This window comes from Panulirus ornatus, chromosome 61, assembly GCF_036320965.1.
Source record: "Panulirus ornatus isolate Po-2019 chromosome 61, ASM3632096v1, whole genome shotgun sequence".
In the NCBI taxonomy this organism is placed as follows: Eukaryota; Metazoa; Arthropoda; class Malacostraca; order Decapoda; family Palinuridae; genus Panulirus; species Panulirus ornatus.
The window spans coordinates 80613-98099 of record NC_092284.1 but is presented as its reverse complement, the minus strand read 5'-3'; the positions used below and the strand labels follow the sequence as shown (position 1 = coordinate 98099).

The following is a 17487-nucleotide window of genomic DNA, read 5'->3' as shown; positions in this document are numbered from 1 at the left end:
CACATCAGGGGTCAGTACTGTGGTAGTGACTGGTGCTCCACATCAGGGGTCAGTACTGTGGTAGTGACTGGTGCTCCACATCAGGGGTGAGTACTGTGGTAGTGACTGGTGCTCCACATCAGGGGTCAGTACTGTGGTAGTGACTGGTGCTCCACATCAGGGGTCAGTACTGTGGTAGTGACTGGTGCTCCACATCAGGGGTGAGTACTGTGGTAGTGACTGGTGCTCCACATCAGGGGTGAGTACTGTGGTAGTGACTGGTGCTCCACATCAGGGGTGAGTACTGTGGTAGTGACTGGTGCTCCACATCAGGGGTGAGTACTGTGGTAGTGACTGGTGCTCCACATCAGGGGTGAGTACTGTGGTAGTGACTGGTGCTCCACATCAGGGGTGAGTACTGTGGTAGTGACTGGTGCTCCACATCGGGTAGTACTGTGGTATGACTGGTGCTCACTCAGGGTGAGTACTGTGGTAGTGACTGGTGCTCCACATCAGGGTGAGTACTGTGGTAGTGATGGTGCTCCACATCAGGGGTGTATGTGTAGTGACTGGTGCTCCACATCAGGGGTAGTACGTGGTATGCTGGTGTCCACATCAGGGTGAGTACTGTGGTAGTGACTGGGCTCCACATCAGGGGTGAGTACTGTGGTATGCTGGTGCTCCACATCAGGGTAGTACTGTGTAGTGACTGGTGCTCCACATCAGGGGTGAGTACTGTGGTATGACTGGGCTCACATCAGGGGTCAGTACTGTGGTAGTGACTGGTGCTCCACATCAGGGGTAGTACTGTGGTATTGGTGTCCACTGGTGAGTACGTGTATGAGGGTCACACAGGGGATGTGTAGGTGTGCCCACAGGTGTATGTGAGTGATGGGTCCACTCAGGGGCGTAGTGTAGTGGTGCTCCACATCAGGGGTGAGTACTGTGGTAGTGACTGGTGCTCCACATCAGGGGTGAGTACTGTGGTAGTGACTGGTGCTCCACATCAGGGGTGAGTACTGTGGTAGTGACTGGTGCTCCACATCAGGGGTGAGTACTGTGGTAGTGACTGGTGCTCCACATCAGGGGTGAGTACTGTGGTAGTGACTGGTGCTCCACATCAGGGGTGAGTACTGTGGTAGTGACTGGTGCTCCACATCAGGGGTGAGTACTGTGGTAGTGACTGGTGCTCCACATCAGGGGTGAGTACTGTGGTAGTGACTGGTGCTCCACATCAGGGGTGAGTACTGTGGTAGTGACTGGTGCTCCACATCAGGGGTGAGTACTGTGGTAGTGACTGGTGCTCCACATCAGGGGTGAGTACTGTGGTAGTGACTGGTGCTCCACATCAGGGGTGAGTACTGTGGTAGTGACTGGTGCTCCACATCAGGGGTGAGTACTGTGGTAGTGACTGGTGCTCCACATCAGGGGTGAGTACTGTGGTAGTGACTGGTGCTCCACATCAGGGGTGAGTACTGTGGTAGTGACTGGTGCTCCACATCAGGGGTGAGTACTGTGGTAGTGACTGGTGCTCCACATCAGGGGTCAGTACTGTGGTAGTGACTGGTGCTCCACATCAGGGGTGAGTACTGTGGTAGTGACTGGTGCTCCACATCAGGGGTCAGTACTGTGGTAGTGACTGGTGCTCCACATCAGGGGTGAGTACTGTGGTAGTGACTGGGGCTCCACATCAGGGGTCAGTACTGTGGTAGTGACTGGTGCTCCACATCAGGGGTGAGTACTGTGGTAATGACTGGGGCTCCACATCAGGGGTGAGTACTGTGGTAGTGACTGGTGCTCCACATCAGGGGTGAGTACTGTGGTAGTGACTGGTGCTCCACATCAGGGGTGAGTACTGTGGTAGTGACTGGTGCTCCACATCAGGGGTGAGTACTGTGGTAGTGACTGGTGCTCCACATCAGGGGTGAGTACTGTGGTAGTGACTGGTGCTCCACATCAGGGGTGAGTACTGTGGTAGTGACTGGTGCTCCACATCAGGGGTGAGTACTGTGGTAGTGACTGGTGCTCCACATCAGGGGTGAGTACTGTGGTAATGACTGGGGCTCCACATCAGGGGTCAGTACTGTGGTAGTGACTGGTGCTCCACATCAGGGGTCAGTACTGTGGTAGTGACTGGTGCTCCACATCAGGGGTGAGTACTGTGGTAGTGACTGGTGCTCCACATCAGGGGTGAGTACTGTGGTAGTGACTGGTGCTCCACATCAGGGGTGAGTACTGTGGTAGTGACTGGTGCTCCACATCAGGGGTCTTGTCCACATAACAAGTTTATGAACGCTCGTTGTATGTCTTGGATAAACACATGTTTACCAAATGGCGTCCTAGCTTCGTCTCTTCGATGTATATCAACTGACTGTTATATTTCTCTCTTGTGTCTCCCCTGATGTTGTGATTATTGCACGAAAGTGCACTTGGGAACTTTTCGTGTTTCATTTTCGCCGTGGACTTATAGGAATATATATATATATATATATATATATATATATATATATATATATATATATATATATATATATATATATATATATATATAATTGAATATGATGATACAGCTCTAGTTGCTGATTCATGTGAGAAACTGCAGAAGCTGGTGACTGAGTTTGGTAAAGTGTGTGAAAGAAGAAAGTTAAGAGTAAACATGAATAAGAGCAAGGTTATTAGTTACAGTAGGGTTGAGGGTCAAGTCAATTGGGAAGTAAGTTTGAATGGAGAAAAACTGGAGGAAGTGAAGTGTTTTAGATATCTGGAAGTGGATTTGGCATCGGATGGAACCATGGAAGCGGAAATGAGTCACAGGGTGGGGGAGGGGGCGATGGTTCTGGGAGTGTTGAAGAATTTTGAAGAACATTATCTCAGAAAGCAAAAATGGGTATGTTTGAAGGAATAGTGGTTCCAACAATGTTGTATGGTTGAGAGGCGTGGGCTATAGATAGAGATGTGCGGATGAGGGTGAGTGTGTTGGAAATGAGATGTTTGAAGACAATATGTGGTGTGAGGTGGTTTGATCGAGTAAGTAATGTAAGGGTAAGAGAGATGTGTGGAAATAAAAAGAGTAGTTGAGAGAGCAGAAGAGGGTGTTTTGAAATGGTTTGGTCACATGGAGAGAATGAGTGAGGAAAGATTGACCAAGAGGATATATGTGTCGGAGGTGGAGGGAACGAGGAGAAGTGGGAGACCAAATTGGAGGTGGAAAGATGGAGTGAAAAAGATTTTGAGTGATCGGGGCCTGAACATACAGGAGGGTGAAAGGCGTGCAAGGAATAGAATGAATTGGAACGATTTGATATACCGGGGTCGACGTGCTGTCAGTGGATTGAACCAGGGCATGTGAAGCGTCTGGGGTAAACCATGGAAAGTTTTGTGGGGCGTGGATGTGGAAAGGGAGCTGTGGTTTCGGTGCATTATGGAACAACTCAAGTATAGAAGATTATAGAAAGTCCATTATGGTAAATAAATGTCCATGTTTACTGAGGAGATCATTCATTTGTTAAGGATTTTCCTTACTTTGATGTGCTTTATTTACCATTTACGGTTATCAAGTTATGAGAGTTGTTATGTTGTCCAGTCGTGGTGGTGATGAACAAAGATGGAATAAATGTTTAGACAAGTGGTATTTGAGGTGCCATACTAGTGTTACAATTATAGAACAAATGAAAGAGGAAATATAATGTTATCATATTCCATTATTTATAAAGTTGTACAGGTAAGTCTATATGTAGTTCATGTTGTTACTGTAATGATACATTTCTGTTGTGTGTAAGTCTATATGTAGTTCATGTTGTTACTGTAATGATACATTTCTCGACAGGTTTGGAAGATGGAGATTTTGGCATGTATAAATGTATCTCCAAGAATTCTATAGCTGAGACAGATGGCTCAATCACACTCAATAGTAAGTACAAACTCTTCATAACTGATTATAAACTGTTCATAACTGATTATAAACTCTTCATAACTGATTATAAACTGTTCATAACTGATTATAAACTGTTCATAACTGATTATAAACTCTTCATAACTGATTATAAACTCTTCATAACTGATTATAAACTGTTCATAACTGATTATAACCTGTTCATAACTGATTATAAACGGTTCATAACTGATTATAAAGTGTTCATGACTGATTATAAACTGTTCATAACTGATTATAATACTGATCAACTTACTCTATTATACTGATCAACTTACTAGGTTATACTGATCAACTTACTAGGTTATACTGATCAACTTACTAGGTTATACTGATCAACTTATTAGGTTATACTGATCAACTTACTAGGTTATACTGATCAACTTACTAGGTTATACTGATCAACTTATTAGGTTATACTGATCAACTTACTAGGTTATACTGATCAACTTACTAGGTTATACTGATCAACTTACTAGGTTATACTGATCAACTTAGGTTATACTGATCAACTTACTAGGTTATACTGATCAACTTACTAGGTTATACTGATCAACTTACTATATTATACTGATCAACTTACTAGGTTTCATTTTTATGCATACAACACAATAAATATGTTATACATACAACACAATGAATTATTATATTTCATTATACATAGAACACAGCACATCAATATATTTCATTATACATACAACACAGTAAATCATTATATTTCATTATACATACAACATGATAAATTGTTATATTTCATTATACATACAACAATGAATCATTATATCTCATTATACATACATGATAAATTGTTATATTTCATTATACATACAACAATGAATCATTATATTTCATTATACATACAACATGCTAAATTGTTATATTTCATTATATATACAACACAGTAAATCATTATATTTCATTATACATACAACATGATAAATTGTTATATTTCATTATACATACAACACAGTAAATCATTATATTTCATTATACATACAACATGATAAATTGTTATATTTCATTATACATACAACACAGTAAATCATTATATTTCATTATACATACATGATGAATTGTTATATTTCATTATACATACAACAATGAATCATTATATTTCATTATACATACATGATAAATTGTTATATTTCATTATACATACAACACAGTAAATCATTATATTTCATTATACATACAACATGATAAATTGTTATATTTCATTATACATACAACAATGAATCATTATATTTCATTATACATACAACATGATAAATTGTTATATTTCATTATACATACAACATGATAAATTGTTATATTTCATTATACATACAACAATGAATCATTATATTTCATTATACATACAACATGATAAATTGTTATATTTCATCATACATACAACACAGTAAATCATTATATTTCATTATGCATACATGATAAATTGTTATATTTCATTATACATACAACAGAGTAAATCATTATATTTCATTATGCATACAACATGATAAATTGTTATATTTCATTATACATACAACAGAGTAAATCATTATATTTCATTATACATACAACATGATAAATTGTTATATTTCATTATACATACAACAATGAATCATTATATTTCATTATACATACATGATAAATTGTTATATTTCATTATACATACAACAATGAATCATTATATTTCATTATACATACAACATGATAAATTGTTATATTTCATTATACATACAACAGAGTAAATCATTATATTTCATTATACATACAACATGATAAATTGTTATATTTCATTATACATACAACAATGAATCATTATATTTCATTATACATACAACATGATAAATTGTTATATTTCATTATACATACATGATAAATTGTTATATTTCATTATACATACAACAATGAATCATTATAAATCATTATACATACAACATGATAAATTGTTATATTTCATTATACATACAACACAGTAAATCATTATATTTCATTACACATACAACATGATAAATTGTTGTATTTCATTATACATACAACAATGAATCATTATATATCATTATACATACAACATGATAAATTGTTATATTTCATTATACATCCAACACAGTAAATCATTATATTTCATTACACATACATGATAAATTGTTGTATTTCATTATACATAGAACAATGAATCATTATATATCATTATACATACAACACAATGAATTTATTTCATTAGACATTCTATACATACAACACAATAGGTATGTTTCATTACATACAACACAGTGAATATATTTCATGATACATTCAACACACCAAATGTTTCATTATACATATAACACAATAGATATACATACAACACTAAATCATTATACTTTGTTATACATACAACACAATGAATATATCTCATTATACATACAGCACAATAAATAATTCCATTTCAGTATACATACAACACTATATTTCATTATACATACAACAAATATAATCCATTATACATACAATAAATTATTTTATTATACATACAACAAAATGAATATATTTCATTATACATACAGTGCAGTAAGTCATTATATTTCATTATACATAAAACAAATATATTTCATTATACATACAACACAAATCATTATAATTCACTCTAAATACAACACAATAAATCATTATATTTCCTTATACACACAACACAATAAATCATTATATTTCATTATACACTGAACACAATAAATATATTTCATCATACATACACAATAAATCAGTGTATTTCATTATACATACAACACAATAAATCAATGTATTTCATTATACATACAACGTGATAAATCATTATATTTCTTTATACATACAACAATGATTATATCTCCTTATACATTCAACACAATGATTATATTTCATTATACATACAAGACAATAAATCTTTGTATTTCATTATGCATATAAAACAATAAATCATATGTCATTATACATGCACAAGAATAGATCATTTCATTATACATACAACACAGTAAATATTTATTTATACATTCAACACAATGAATATATTTCATTATACATATCATTATTATTATTATTATTATTATTATTCTATTACTAGAAATAATATTAAAAAATGATAATAATAATGACAATTAATATTACTATTATTATTATTATTATTATTAATATTATTATTATTATTATTAATATTATTATTATTATTATTATTATTATTATCATTATCATTATTATTATTATTATTATTATTATTATTATTATTATTATTATTATTATTATTATTATTAATATTATTATTATTATTATCATTATTATTATTATTATTATTATTATTATTAGTGGTGGTGGTGGTTGTAGTAGTAGTAGTGTAGTAGTGTAGTGGTAGAAGTAGTAGTAGTAGTAGTTGTAGTAGTAATCCAGTAGTATTAGTAGTAGTAGTGGTGGTGGTAGTAGTAGTGGTAGAAGTAGTATTAGTGGTGGTGGTAGTAGTAGTAGTGGTAGAAGTAGTAGTAGTGATGGTGGTGGTGGTGGTAGTAGTAGTATTGGTAGTAGTAGTAGTAGTAGAGGAAATGTGGTAGTAGTAGTAATAGTGGTAGAAGTAGTAGGGGTGGTGGTAGTAGAAGAAGTGGTGGTAGTAGTATTAGTGGTAGTGCAGTAGTAGTAGTAGTAGTAGTGGCAGTAGAAGAATTGTGGTAGTAGTAGTAGTAGTAGTTGTGCAGTAGTAGTAGTAGTGGTGGTGGTGGTAGTAGTAGTAGTGATGGTAGTAGTAGTAGTAGTGGTGGTAGTAGTAATAGAAGAATTGTGGTGGCGGTAGTAGTAGTAGTAGTAGTGGTGGTAATAGTAGTATTGGTAGTAGTAGTAGTAGTATTGGTAGTAGTAGTAGTAGTAGTAGTAGTAGTAGTAGTAGTAGTAGTGGTGGTGGTGGTGGTGGTGGTGGTGGTAGTAGTAGTAGTGGTAGTAGTAGTAGTAGTAGTAGTAGTAGTAGTAGTAGTAGTAGTAGTGGTGGTGATGGTGGTAGTAGTAGTAGTGGTAGTAGTAGTAGTAGTAGTAGTAGTAGTAGTAGTAGTAGTAGTAGTAGTAGTAGTAGTAGTGATGGTGGTAGTAGTAGTAGTGATGGTAGTAGTAGTAGTAGTGGTAGTAGTAGTAATAGAAGAATTGTGGTGGTAGTAGTAGTAGTAGTAGTAGTAGTAGTGGTAGTAGTATTAGTAGTAGTGCAGTAGTATTAGTATTAATAGTAGTAGTGGTAGTGGTAGTAGTAGTAGTGCAGTAGTATTAGTATTAATAGTAGTAGTGGTGGTAGTAGTAGTAGTAGTAGTGCAGTAGTATTAGTATTAATAGTAGTAGTGGTAGTGGTGTAGTAGTATGCAGTAGTGCAGTAGTATTAGTATTAATAGTAGTAGTGGTAGTGGTAGAAGTAGTAGTGGTAGTAGTGGTAGTAGTAGTAGTAGTAGTAGTAGTAGTAGTAGTGGTGGTGGTAGTAGTAGTAGTAGTAGTAGTAGTAATAGTAGTAGTAGTAGTGAGTAGTATTAGTTTAGTAGTATTGGTATATATGTAGGTATTAGTAGTGTATGTGTGTAGTAGTAAGTAGTTAGTAGTATGTATAGTAGGTGTAGTATAGTATAGTGTGTGTAGTAGTAATAGGTATGTAGTATAGTAGTTAGTAGTAGTATAGTAGTTGTAGGTATAGTAGTATAGTAGTAGTTAGTATGAGTATGTAGTGTAAGGATTAGTTAAGTTTAGTAGTTAGTTGTAGGTATAGTAGTAAAGTAGTTTAGTAGTAGTATATTATAGTTGTAGTAAGAGTATTATAGTAGTATAGTATGTAGTAGAGCTTTGTAATAATATTAGTTAAGTTTAGGTATTAGTAAGGTAGGAGTATAGTTAGTATAGTTTATGTAGTTAGTATAGTAGGTAGTATTTAGTATTATTATGTTGTAGGTAAGTATTATAGTATTATTAGTTGTAGTAGTATTGTATTTTAGTGTAGTAAGGTATTTGTATATATTGTAGTAAGGTATATATGATTTGTAGGTATTATAGTTAGTTGTAGGTAAGTATTATATTTATAGTTGTGTAAGGTATTGTAGTTAAAGGTATTATAGTATTATTATGTTGTAGTAAGGTATTATAGTATATAGTTGTAGGTAAGTATTTAGTATTATAGTTGTAGGTAAGGTATTATAGTATTATTAGGTTGTAGGTAAGGTATTATAGTATTATTATGTTGTAGGTAAGGTATTATAGTATTATTATGTTGTAGGTAAGGTATTATAGTATTATTATGTTGTAGGTAAGGTATTATAGTATTATTATGTTGTAGGTAAGGTATTATAGTATTATTAGGTTGTAGGTAAGGTATTATAGTATTATTATGTTGTAGGTAAGGTATTATAGTATTATTAGGTTGTAGGTAAGGTATTATAGTATTATTAGGTTGTAGGTAAGGTATTATAGTATTATTAGGTTGTAGGTAAGGTATTATAGTATTATTAGGTTGTAGGTAAGGTATTATAGTATTATTATGTTGTAGGTAAGGTATTATAGTATTATTAGGTTGTAGGTAAGGTATTATAGTATATTAGGTTGTAGGTAAGGTATTATAGTATTATTATGTTGTAGGTAAGGTATTATAGTATTATTAGGTTGTAGGTAAGGTATTATAGTATTATTAGGTTGTAGGTAAGGTATTATAGTATTATTATGTTGTAGGTAAGGTATTATAGTATTATTAGGTTGTAGGTAAGGTATTATAGTATTATTATCTTAACAGAGACTTATCGACCAACTACACCTCCTCAGACCAGAAAACCTCGACCAGGTTATGATGGTAATGTCTGACTCTCCTGTTGTTATAGTTTCATATTGTTATACTGTCATGCTGTTACACTGTCGTGTTGTTATACTGTCATGTTGTTATACTGTAGTCTTGTTATAATTTAGATCCGCCCACACTTTCCTGTATGTCTCCAACAGTATAATGACCTGCCACACACTAGTACACCCAAGTAAAATCTCAGTCATCAGTAGAGTCTTGTACCAACATATTTAGTCAAGTCTCAGTCATCAGTAGAGTCTTGTACCAACATATTTAGTCAAGTCTCGGTCATCAGTAGAGTCTTGTACCAACATATTTAGTCAAGTCTCAGTCATCAGTAGAGTCTTGTACCAACATATTTAGTCAAGTCTCGGTCATCAGTAGAGTCTTGTACCAACATATTTAGTCAAGTCTCGGTCATCAGTAGAGTCTTGTACCAACATATTTAGTCAAGTCTCGGTCATCAGTAGAGTCTTGTACCAACATATTTAGTCAAGTCTCAGTCATCAGTAGAGTCTTGTACCAACATATTTAGTCAAGTCTCAGTCATCAGTAGAGTCTTGTACCAACATATTTAGTCAAGTCTCAGTCATCAGTAGAGTCTTGTACCAACATATTTAGTCAAGTCTCAGTCATCAGTAGAGTCTTGTACCAACATATTTAGTCAAGTCTCAGTCATCAGTAGAGTCTTGTACCAACATATTTAGTCAAGTCTCAGTCATCAGTAGAGTCTTGTACCAACATATTTAGTCAAGTCTCAGTCATCAGTAGAGTCTTGTACCAACATATTTAGTCAAGTCTCAGTCATCAGTAGAGTCTTGTACCAACATATTTAGTCAAGTCTCAGTCATCAGTAGAGTCTTGTACCAACATATTTAGTCAAGTCTCAGTCATCAGTAGAGTCTTGTACCAACATATTTAGTCAAGTCTCAGTCATCAGTAGAGTCTTGTACCAACATATTTAGTCAAGTCTCAGTCATCAGTAGAGTCTTGTACCAACATATTTAGTCAAGTCTCAGTCATCAGTAGAGTCTTGTACCAACATATTTAGTCAAGTCTCAGTCATCAGTAGAGTCTTGTACCAACATATTTAGTCAGATTTTCTGATATTTTCCAAGACTTTTCCGTTGGCAGTCTATCCTTCTGACTCTACATTCTACACCATCTTGACCTTATCTGCCCCACACACACTCTCCTGACTCTGAAGTAGCTGTCATGTCAGACTCTCCACCCCATTGTAGAGACCAACCTGCAGCAGAGACGTGGCCGTCCTGGCAGGAAGGAACACCAAGGGAAGGACAGTGGGAAGGATTCAAGTAGTGGTCAGGAAGAGAAGGAAGAGCAAGAGAGACCGAGGCAGGAAGATCAGACCAGAATACATGACATAAGACATCAGCTCGACCATGAATACAACCGAAACCATAGGAATGAACAGTCAACCAGGGTCACCCATCCTCCAGGTGAGGTCAACCAGGCTCACCCATCCTTCAGGTAAGATAAAGCCAGGCTCACCCATCCTCCAGGTGAGGTCAACCAGGCTCACCCATCCTCCAGGTGAGGTCAACCAGGCTCACCCATCCTCCAGGTGAGGTCAAACAGGTTCACCCATCCTCCAGGTGAGGTCAACCAGGCTCACCCATCCTCCAGGTGAGGTCAAACAGGCTCACCCATCCTCCAGGTGAGGTCAACCAGGCTCACCCATCCTTCAGGTAAGATAAAGCAGGCTCACCCATCCTCCAGGTGAGGTCAACCAGGTTCACCCATCCTCCAGGTGAGGTCAACCAGGCTCACCCATCCTCCAGGTGAGGTCAAACAGGCTCACCCATCCACCGGGTGAGGTCAACCAGGTTCACCCATCCTCCAGGTTAGGTCAACCAGGCTCACCCATCCTCCAGTTGAGGTCAACCAGGCTCACCCATCCTCCATGTAAGATAAACCAAGCTCATCTATCCTCGAGGTGAGGTCAACCAGGCTCACCCATCCTCCAGGTGAGGTCAACCAAGCTCACCCATCCTCCAGGTGAGGTCAACCAGGCTCACCCATCCTCGAGGTGAGGTCAACCAGGCTCACCCATCCTCCAGGTGAGATCAAACAGGCTCACCCATCCTCCAGGTGAGGTCGAACAGGCTCACCCATCCTCCAGGTGAGGTCAACCAGGCTCACCCATCCTTCAGGTAAGATAAAGCAGGCTCACCCATCCTCCAGGTGAGGTCAACCAGGTTCACCCATCCTCCAGGTGAGGTCAACCAGGCTCACCCATCCTCCAGGTGAGGTCAAACAGGCTCACCCATCCACCGGGTGAGGTCAACCAGGTTCACCCATCCTCCAGGTTAGGTCAACCAGGCTCACCCATCCTCCAGGTGAGGTCAACCAGGCTCACCCATCCTCCAGATAAACCAAGCTCACCTATCCTCGAGGTGATGTCCTCCAGGTTCACCAACCTCTCAGTGAGGTCACCAGGCTCACCATCCAGGTGAGGCCAACCAGGCTCACCCATCCTCCAGGTGAGGTCAAACAGGCTCACCCATCCTCCAGGTGAGGTCAACCAGGCTCACCCATCCTCCAGGTGAAGTCAACCAGGCTCACCCATCCTCCAGGTAAGATAAAGCAGGCTCACCCATCCTCCAGGTGAGGTCAACCAGGCTCACGCATCCTCCAGGTGAGGTCAACCAGGCTCACTCATCCTCCAGGTGAGGTCAACCAGGCTCACCCATCCTCCAGGTTAGGTCAACCAGGCTCACCCATCCTCCAGGTGAGGTCAACCAGGCTCACCCATCCTCCAGGTAAGATAAACCAGGCTCACCCATCCTCGAGGTGAGGTCAACCAGGCTCACCCGTCCTCCAGGTGAGGTCAACCAGGCTCACCCATCCTCGGCTCACCCATCCTCCAGGTGAGGCCAACCAGGCTCACCCATCCTCCAGGTGAGGTCAACCAGGCTCACCCATCCTCCAGGTGAGGTCAACCAGGCTCACCCATCCTCCAGGTGAGGTCAACCAGGCTCACCCATCCTCCAGGTAAGATAAAGCAGGCTCACCCATCCTCCAGGCTCACCCATCCTCCAGGTGAGGTCAACCAGGCTCACCCATCCTCCAGGTGAGGTCAACCAGGCTCACCCATCCTCCAGGTTAGGTCAACCAGGCTCACCCATCCTCTAGTTGAGGACAACCAGGCTCACCCATCCTCCAGGTAAGATAAACCAGGCTCACCTATCCTCCAGGTGAGGTCAACCAGGCTCACCCATCCTCCAGGTGAGGTCAACCAGGCTCACCCATCCTCCATCTGAGGTCAACCAGGGTCACCCATCCTCCAGGTGGTCAACCAGGCTCACCCATCCTCCAGGTGAGGTCAACCAGGCTCACTCATCCTCCAGGTGAGGTCAACCTGGCTCACCCATCCTCCAGGTAAGATAAAGCAGGCTCACCCATCCTCCAGGTGAGGTCAACCAGGCTCACCCATCCTCCAGGTAAGATAAACCAGGCTCACCCATCCTCCAGGTAAGATAAACCAGGCTCACCCATCCTCCAGATGAGAACAACCAGGCTCACCCATCCTCCAGGTGAGGTCAACCAGGCTCATCCATCCTCCAGGTGAGGTCAACCAGGCTCACCCATCCTCCAGGTAAGATAAACCAGGCTCACCCATCCTCCAGGTGAGGTCAACCAGGCTCATCCATCTTCCAGGTGAGGTCAACCAGGCTCACCCATCCTCCAGGTAAGATAAACCAGGCTCACCCTTCCTCCAGATGAGGTCAACCAGGCTCACCCATCCTCCAGGTAAGGTCAACCAGGCTCACCCATCCTCCAGGTGAGGTCAACCAGGCTCACCCATCCTCCAGGTAAGATAAACCAGGTTCACCCATCCTCCAGGTGAGGTCAACCAGGCTCACCCATCCTCCAGGTAAGATAAACCAGGCTCACCCATCCTCCAGGTAGAGGTAAACCAGGCTCACCCATCCTCCAGGTAAGATAAACCAGGCTCACCCATCCTCCAGGTGAGGTCAACCAGGCTCACCCATCTTCCAGGTAAGATAAACCAGGCTCACCCATCCTCCAGGTAAGATAATCCAGGCTCACCCATGCTCCAGGTGAGGTCAACCAGGCTCATCCATCCTCCAGGTGAGAACAACCAGGCTCACCCATCCTCCAGGTGAGGTCAACCAGGCTCACCCATCCTCCAGGTGAGGTCAACCAGGCTCACCATCCTCCAGGTGAGGTCAACCAGGCTCACCCATCCTCCAGGTGAGGTCAACCAGGCTCACCCATCCTCCAGGTGAGGTCAACCAGGCTTACCCATCCTCCAGGTGAGGTCAACCAGGCTAACCCATCCTCCAGGTGAAGTCAACCAGGGTCACCCATCCTCCAGGTGGTCAACCAGGCTCACCCATCCTCCAGGTGAGGTCAACCAGGCTCACCCATCCTCCAGTTGAGGTCAACCAGGCTCACCCATCCTCCAGGTGAGGTCAACCAGGCTCACCCATCTCCAGGTAAGATAAACCAGGCTCACCCATCCTCCAGGTGAGGTCAACCAGGCTCACCCATCCTCCAGGTGAGGTCAACCAGGCTCACCCATCCTCCAGGTGAGGTCAACCAGGCTCACCCATCCTCCAGGTGAGGTCAACCAGGCTCACCCATCTTCCAGGTGAGGTCAACCAGGCTCACCCATCCTCCAGGTAAGATAAACCAGGCTCACCCATCCTCAAGGTGAGGTCAACCAGACTCACCCATCCTCCAGGTGAGGTCATCCAGGCTCACCCATCCTCCAGGTGAGGTCAACCAGGCTCACACATCCTCCAGGTAAGATAAACCAGGCTCACCCATCCTCCAGGTGAGGTCAACCAGGCTCACCCATCCTCCAGGTGAGGTCAACCAGGCTCACCCATCCTCCAGGTGAGGTCAACCAGGCTCACCCATCCTCCAGGTGAGGTCAACCAGGCTCACTCATCCTCCAGGTGAGGTCAACCAGGGTCACCCATCCTCCAGGTAAAGTCAATCAGGGTCTCTCATCTTCCATACATACATAAACCATATGATGCATGTTCCCATACATATATAAACCATATGATGCATATTGCCATACATACATAAATAATATATATGGTGCCATACATAGATAAACCATATGTTCCATGTTGCCATACATGAACCATATTATGCATGGTGCCATACATAAACCATATAATGCATGTTGCCATACATACATAAAACATATGTTGTATGTTACTGTACATACATAAACCATATGCATGTTGCCATACATACATAAAACATATGATGCATGTTACTATACATACATAAACCATATGCATGTTGCCATACATACATAAACCATATGATGCATGGTGCCATACATAAACCATATGATGCATGGTGCCATACATGCATAAACCATATGATGCATGGTGCCATACATGCATGAGCCATATGATGCGCGGTGCCATACGTACGTAAACCATATGATGCATGGTGCCATATATACATAAACCATATGATGCATGTTGCCATACATACATAAATCATGTGATGCATGTTGCCATACATGCATAGACCATATGATGCATGTTGCCATACATACATAAACCATATGATGCATGTTGCCATACATACATAAATCATTTGATGCATGATGCCATACATTCATAGACCATATGATGCATGGTGCCATACATACATAAACCATATGATGCATGGTGCCATACATACATAAACCATATGATGCATGTTGCCATACATACATAAACCATATGATGCATGTTGCCATACATTCATAAACCATATGATGCATGTTGCCATACATACATAAACCATATGATGCATGGTGCCATACATACATAAACCATATGATGCATGTTGCCATACATACATAAACCATATGATGCATGTTGCCATACATTCATAAACCATATGATGCATGTTGCCATACATACATAAACCATATGATGCATGGTGCCATACATACATAAACCATATGATGCATGTTGCCATACATACATAAACCATATGATGCATGTTGCCATACATACATAAACCATATGATGCATGGTGCCATACATACATAAACCATATGATGCATGGTGCCATACATACGTACATCTCACAACAGAAGGTCAAGCACATGTTATTATAGTATTTTACACGTTTCATTATTATTGATAAGAATTTAAAGTTATGTTTTTTAACATGTTATTTTCTATAACCTAAGCTAATCCTTATTGTTGGGTTATATATTGCTCTGATAATGACAACATACAATTAATGTCTTGAGTAACATAATATTTTTTGATGAGATTAGAACATTACCTAAGATTTTCTCTGTAGTTGGTAGCAGTGGACTACCATACTTGATACTAACAACCCATCTCTCTTGTTACAGCTGTTGGTAGTTGCTGTGGACGACCATACTTGACACTAACAACCCTCGTCTCTCTCCTCCTCTTGTTGTTATTGCCTCATTAACGACTGGTCATAGTTTGTTGGTATCTTTACTTGCATTATGTACGCCTCTACGTATATACTGGTCTAATATCACTTTACGGGTAATATTAAGTGGAATCACATTATCATATATATATATATATATATATATATATATATATATATATATATATATATATATATATATATATATATATATATAAAGTCTGTACGTGGCCCATACATCAACCAATCTTTATATGGCCCATACATCATTCTGTTTGTATATATGGCCCATACATCGACCAGTCTGTATATATGGTCCATACATCATTCTGTCTGTATATATATGGCACATACATCAACCTGTCTGTATATATGGCCCATACATCAACCTGTCCGTATATATGGCCCATACATCAACCTGTCTGTATATATGGCCCATACATCATTCTGTCTGTATATATGGCACATACATCGACCAGTCTGTATATATGGCCCATGCATCGACCAGTCTGTATATATGGCCCATACATCATTCTGTCTGTATATATGGCCCATACATCATTCTGTCTGTATATATGGCCCATACATCAACCTGTCTGTATATGTGGCCCATACATTATTCTGTCTGTATATATGGCACATACATCAACCTGTCTGTATATATGGCCCATACATTAACCTGTCTGTATATATGGCCCATACATCGACTAGTCTGTATATGGCCCGTACATCGACCAGTCTGTATATATGGCCCATACATCATTCTGTCTGTATATGTGGCCCATACATCATTCTGTCTGTATATATGGCCCATACATCGACCAGTCTGTATATATGGCCCATACATCGACCAGTCTGTATATATGGCCCATGCATCGACCAGTCTGTATATAGCCTATACATCAACCAGTCTGTATATATGGACCATTATTTTCTGTCTCTTTTGTGGTGATGGTTCTGTCTCTGCCATATTGTGATGAGAATAGAAGTGTATTTTACCTTCGAGATTACCAGTTCCTCCAATCCATGGTTCAACTGTTCCTGTTCTGAGGGCTTCAGGCATATTGGGCTGGAAAATTTCTTGTTTCTCTGACTCCTGTTCTGCTCTTATTACTGGTCATAATCGCTGTAAGTACGCTATCCATGAGGCAAAGACTTTCTTCATTTGAAGGAGGTGCAACAACCTCTCCTAGTCATCCACTGATAGTTCTTTCTGGCTGAGGGCATTGCTAACAACTGTTGCTCTACCTTCTCTTCTCTTTCCTGTTTTGATGGTACTATAGCTGTCTCTCCCATTGACAAAGCAACTTTGATTCCCATTTGTTCTGTAACTCCACCTTGGATGACTAACATTCCTTCAACCCCCGACGTTCCTTTTATT

General features: G+C 40.0%; 1 protein-coding gene across 2 annotated transcripts in view; it reads left to right on the top strand.

Annotated features, from left to right (window-relative positions):
• Positions 1–16301, top strand: part of LOC139767393 (lachesin-like) — a 363934-nt gene extending 347633 nt beyond the window's left edge. For both annotated transcript variants that reach the window (XM_071696730.1, XM_071696729.1), the window contains 4 exons: positions 3806–3889; positions 9645–9701; positions 10931–11149; positions 16060–16301. In XM_071696730.1, the coding sequence (XP_071552831.1) occupies positions 3806–3889; positions 9645–9701; positions 10931–11149; positions 16060–16142 (443 nt within the window). In that variant the 3' untranslated portion in view covers positions 16143–16301. The remainder of the gene's footprint in view (positions 1–3805; positions 3890–9644; positions 9702–10930; positions 11150–16059) is intronic.
• The last annotated feature ends 1186 nt before the right edge of the window (positions 16302–17487 follow it).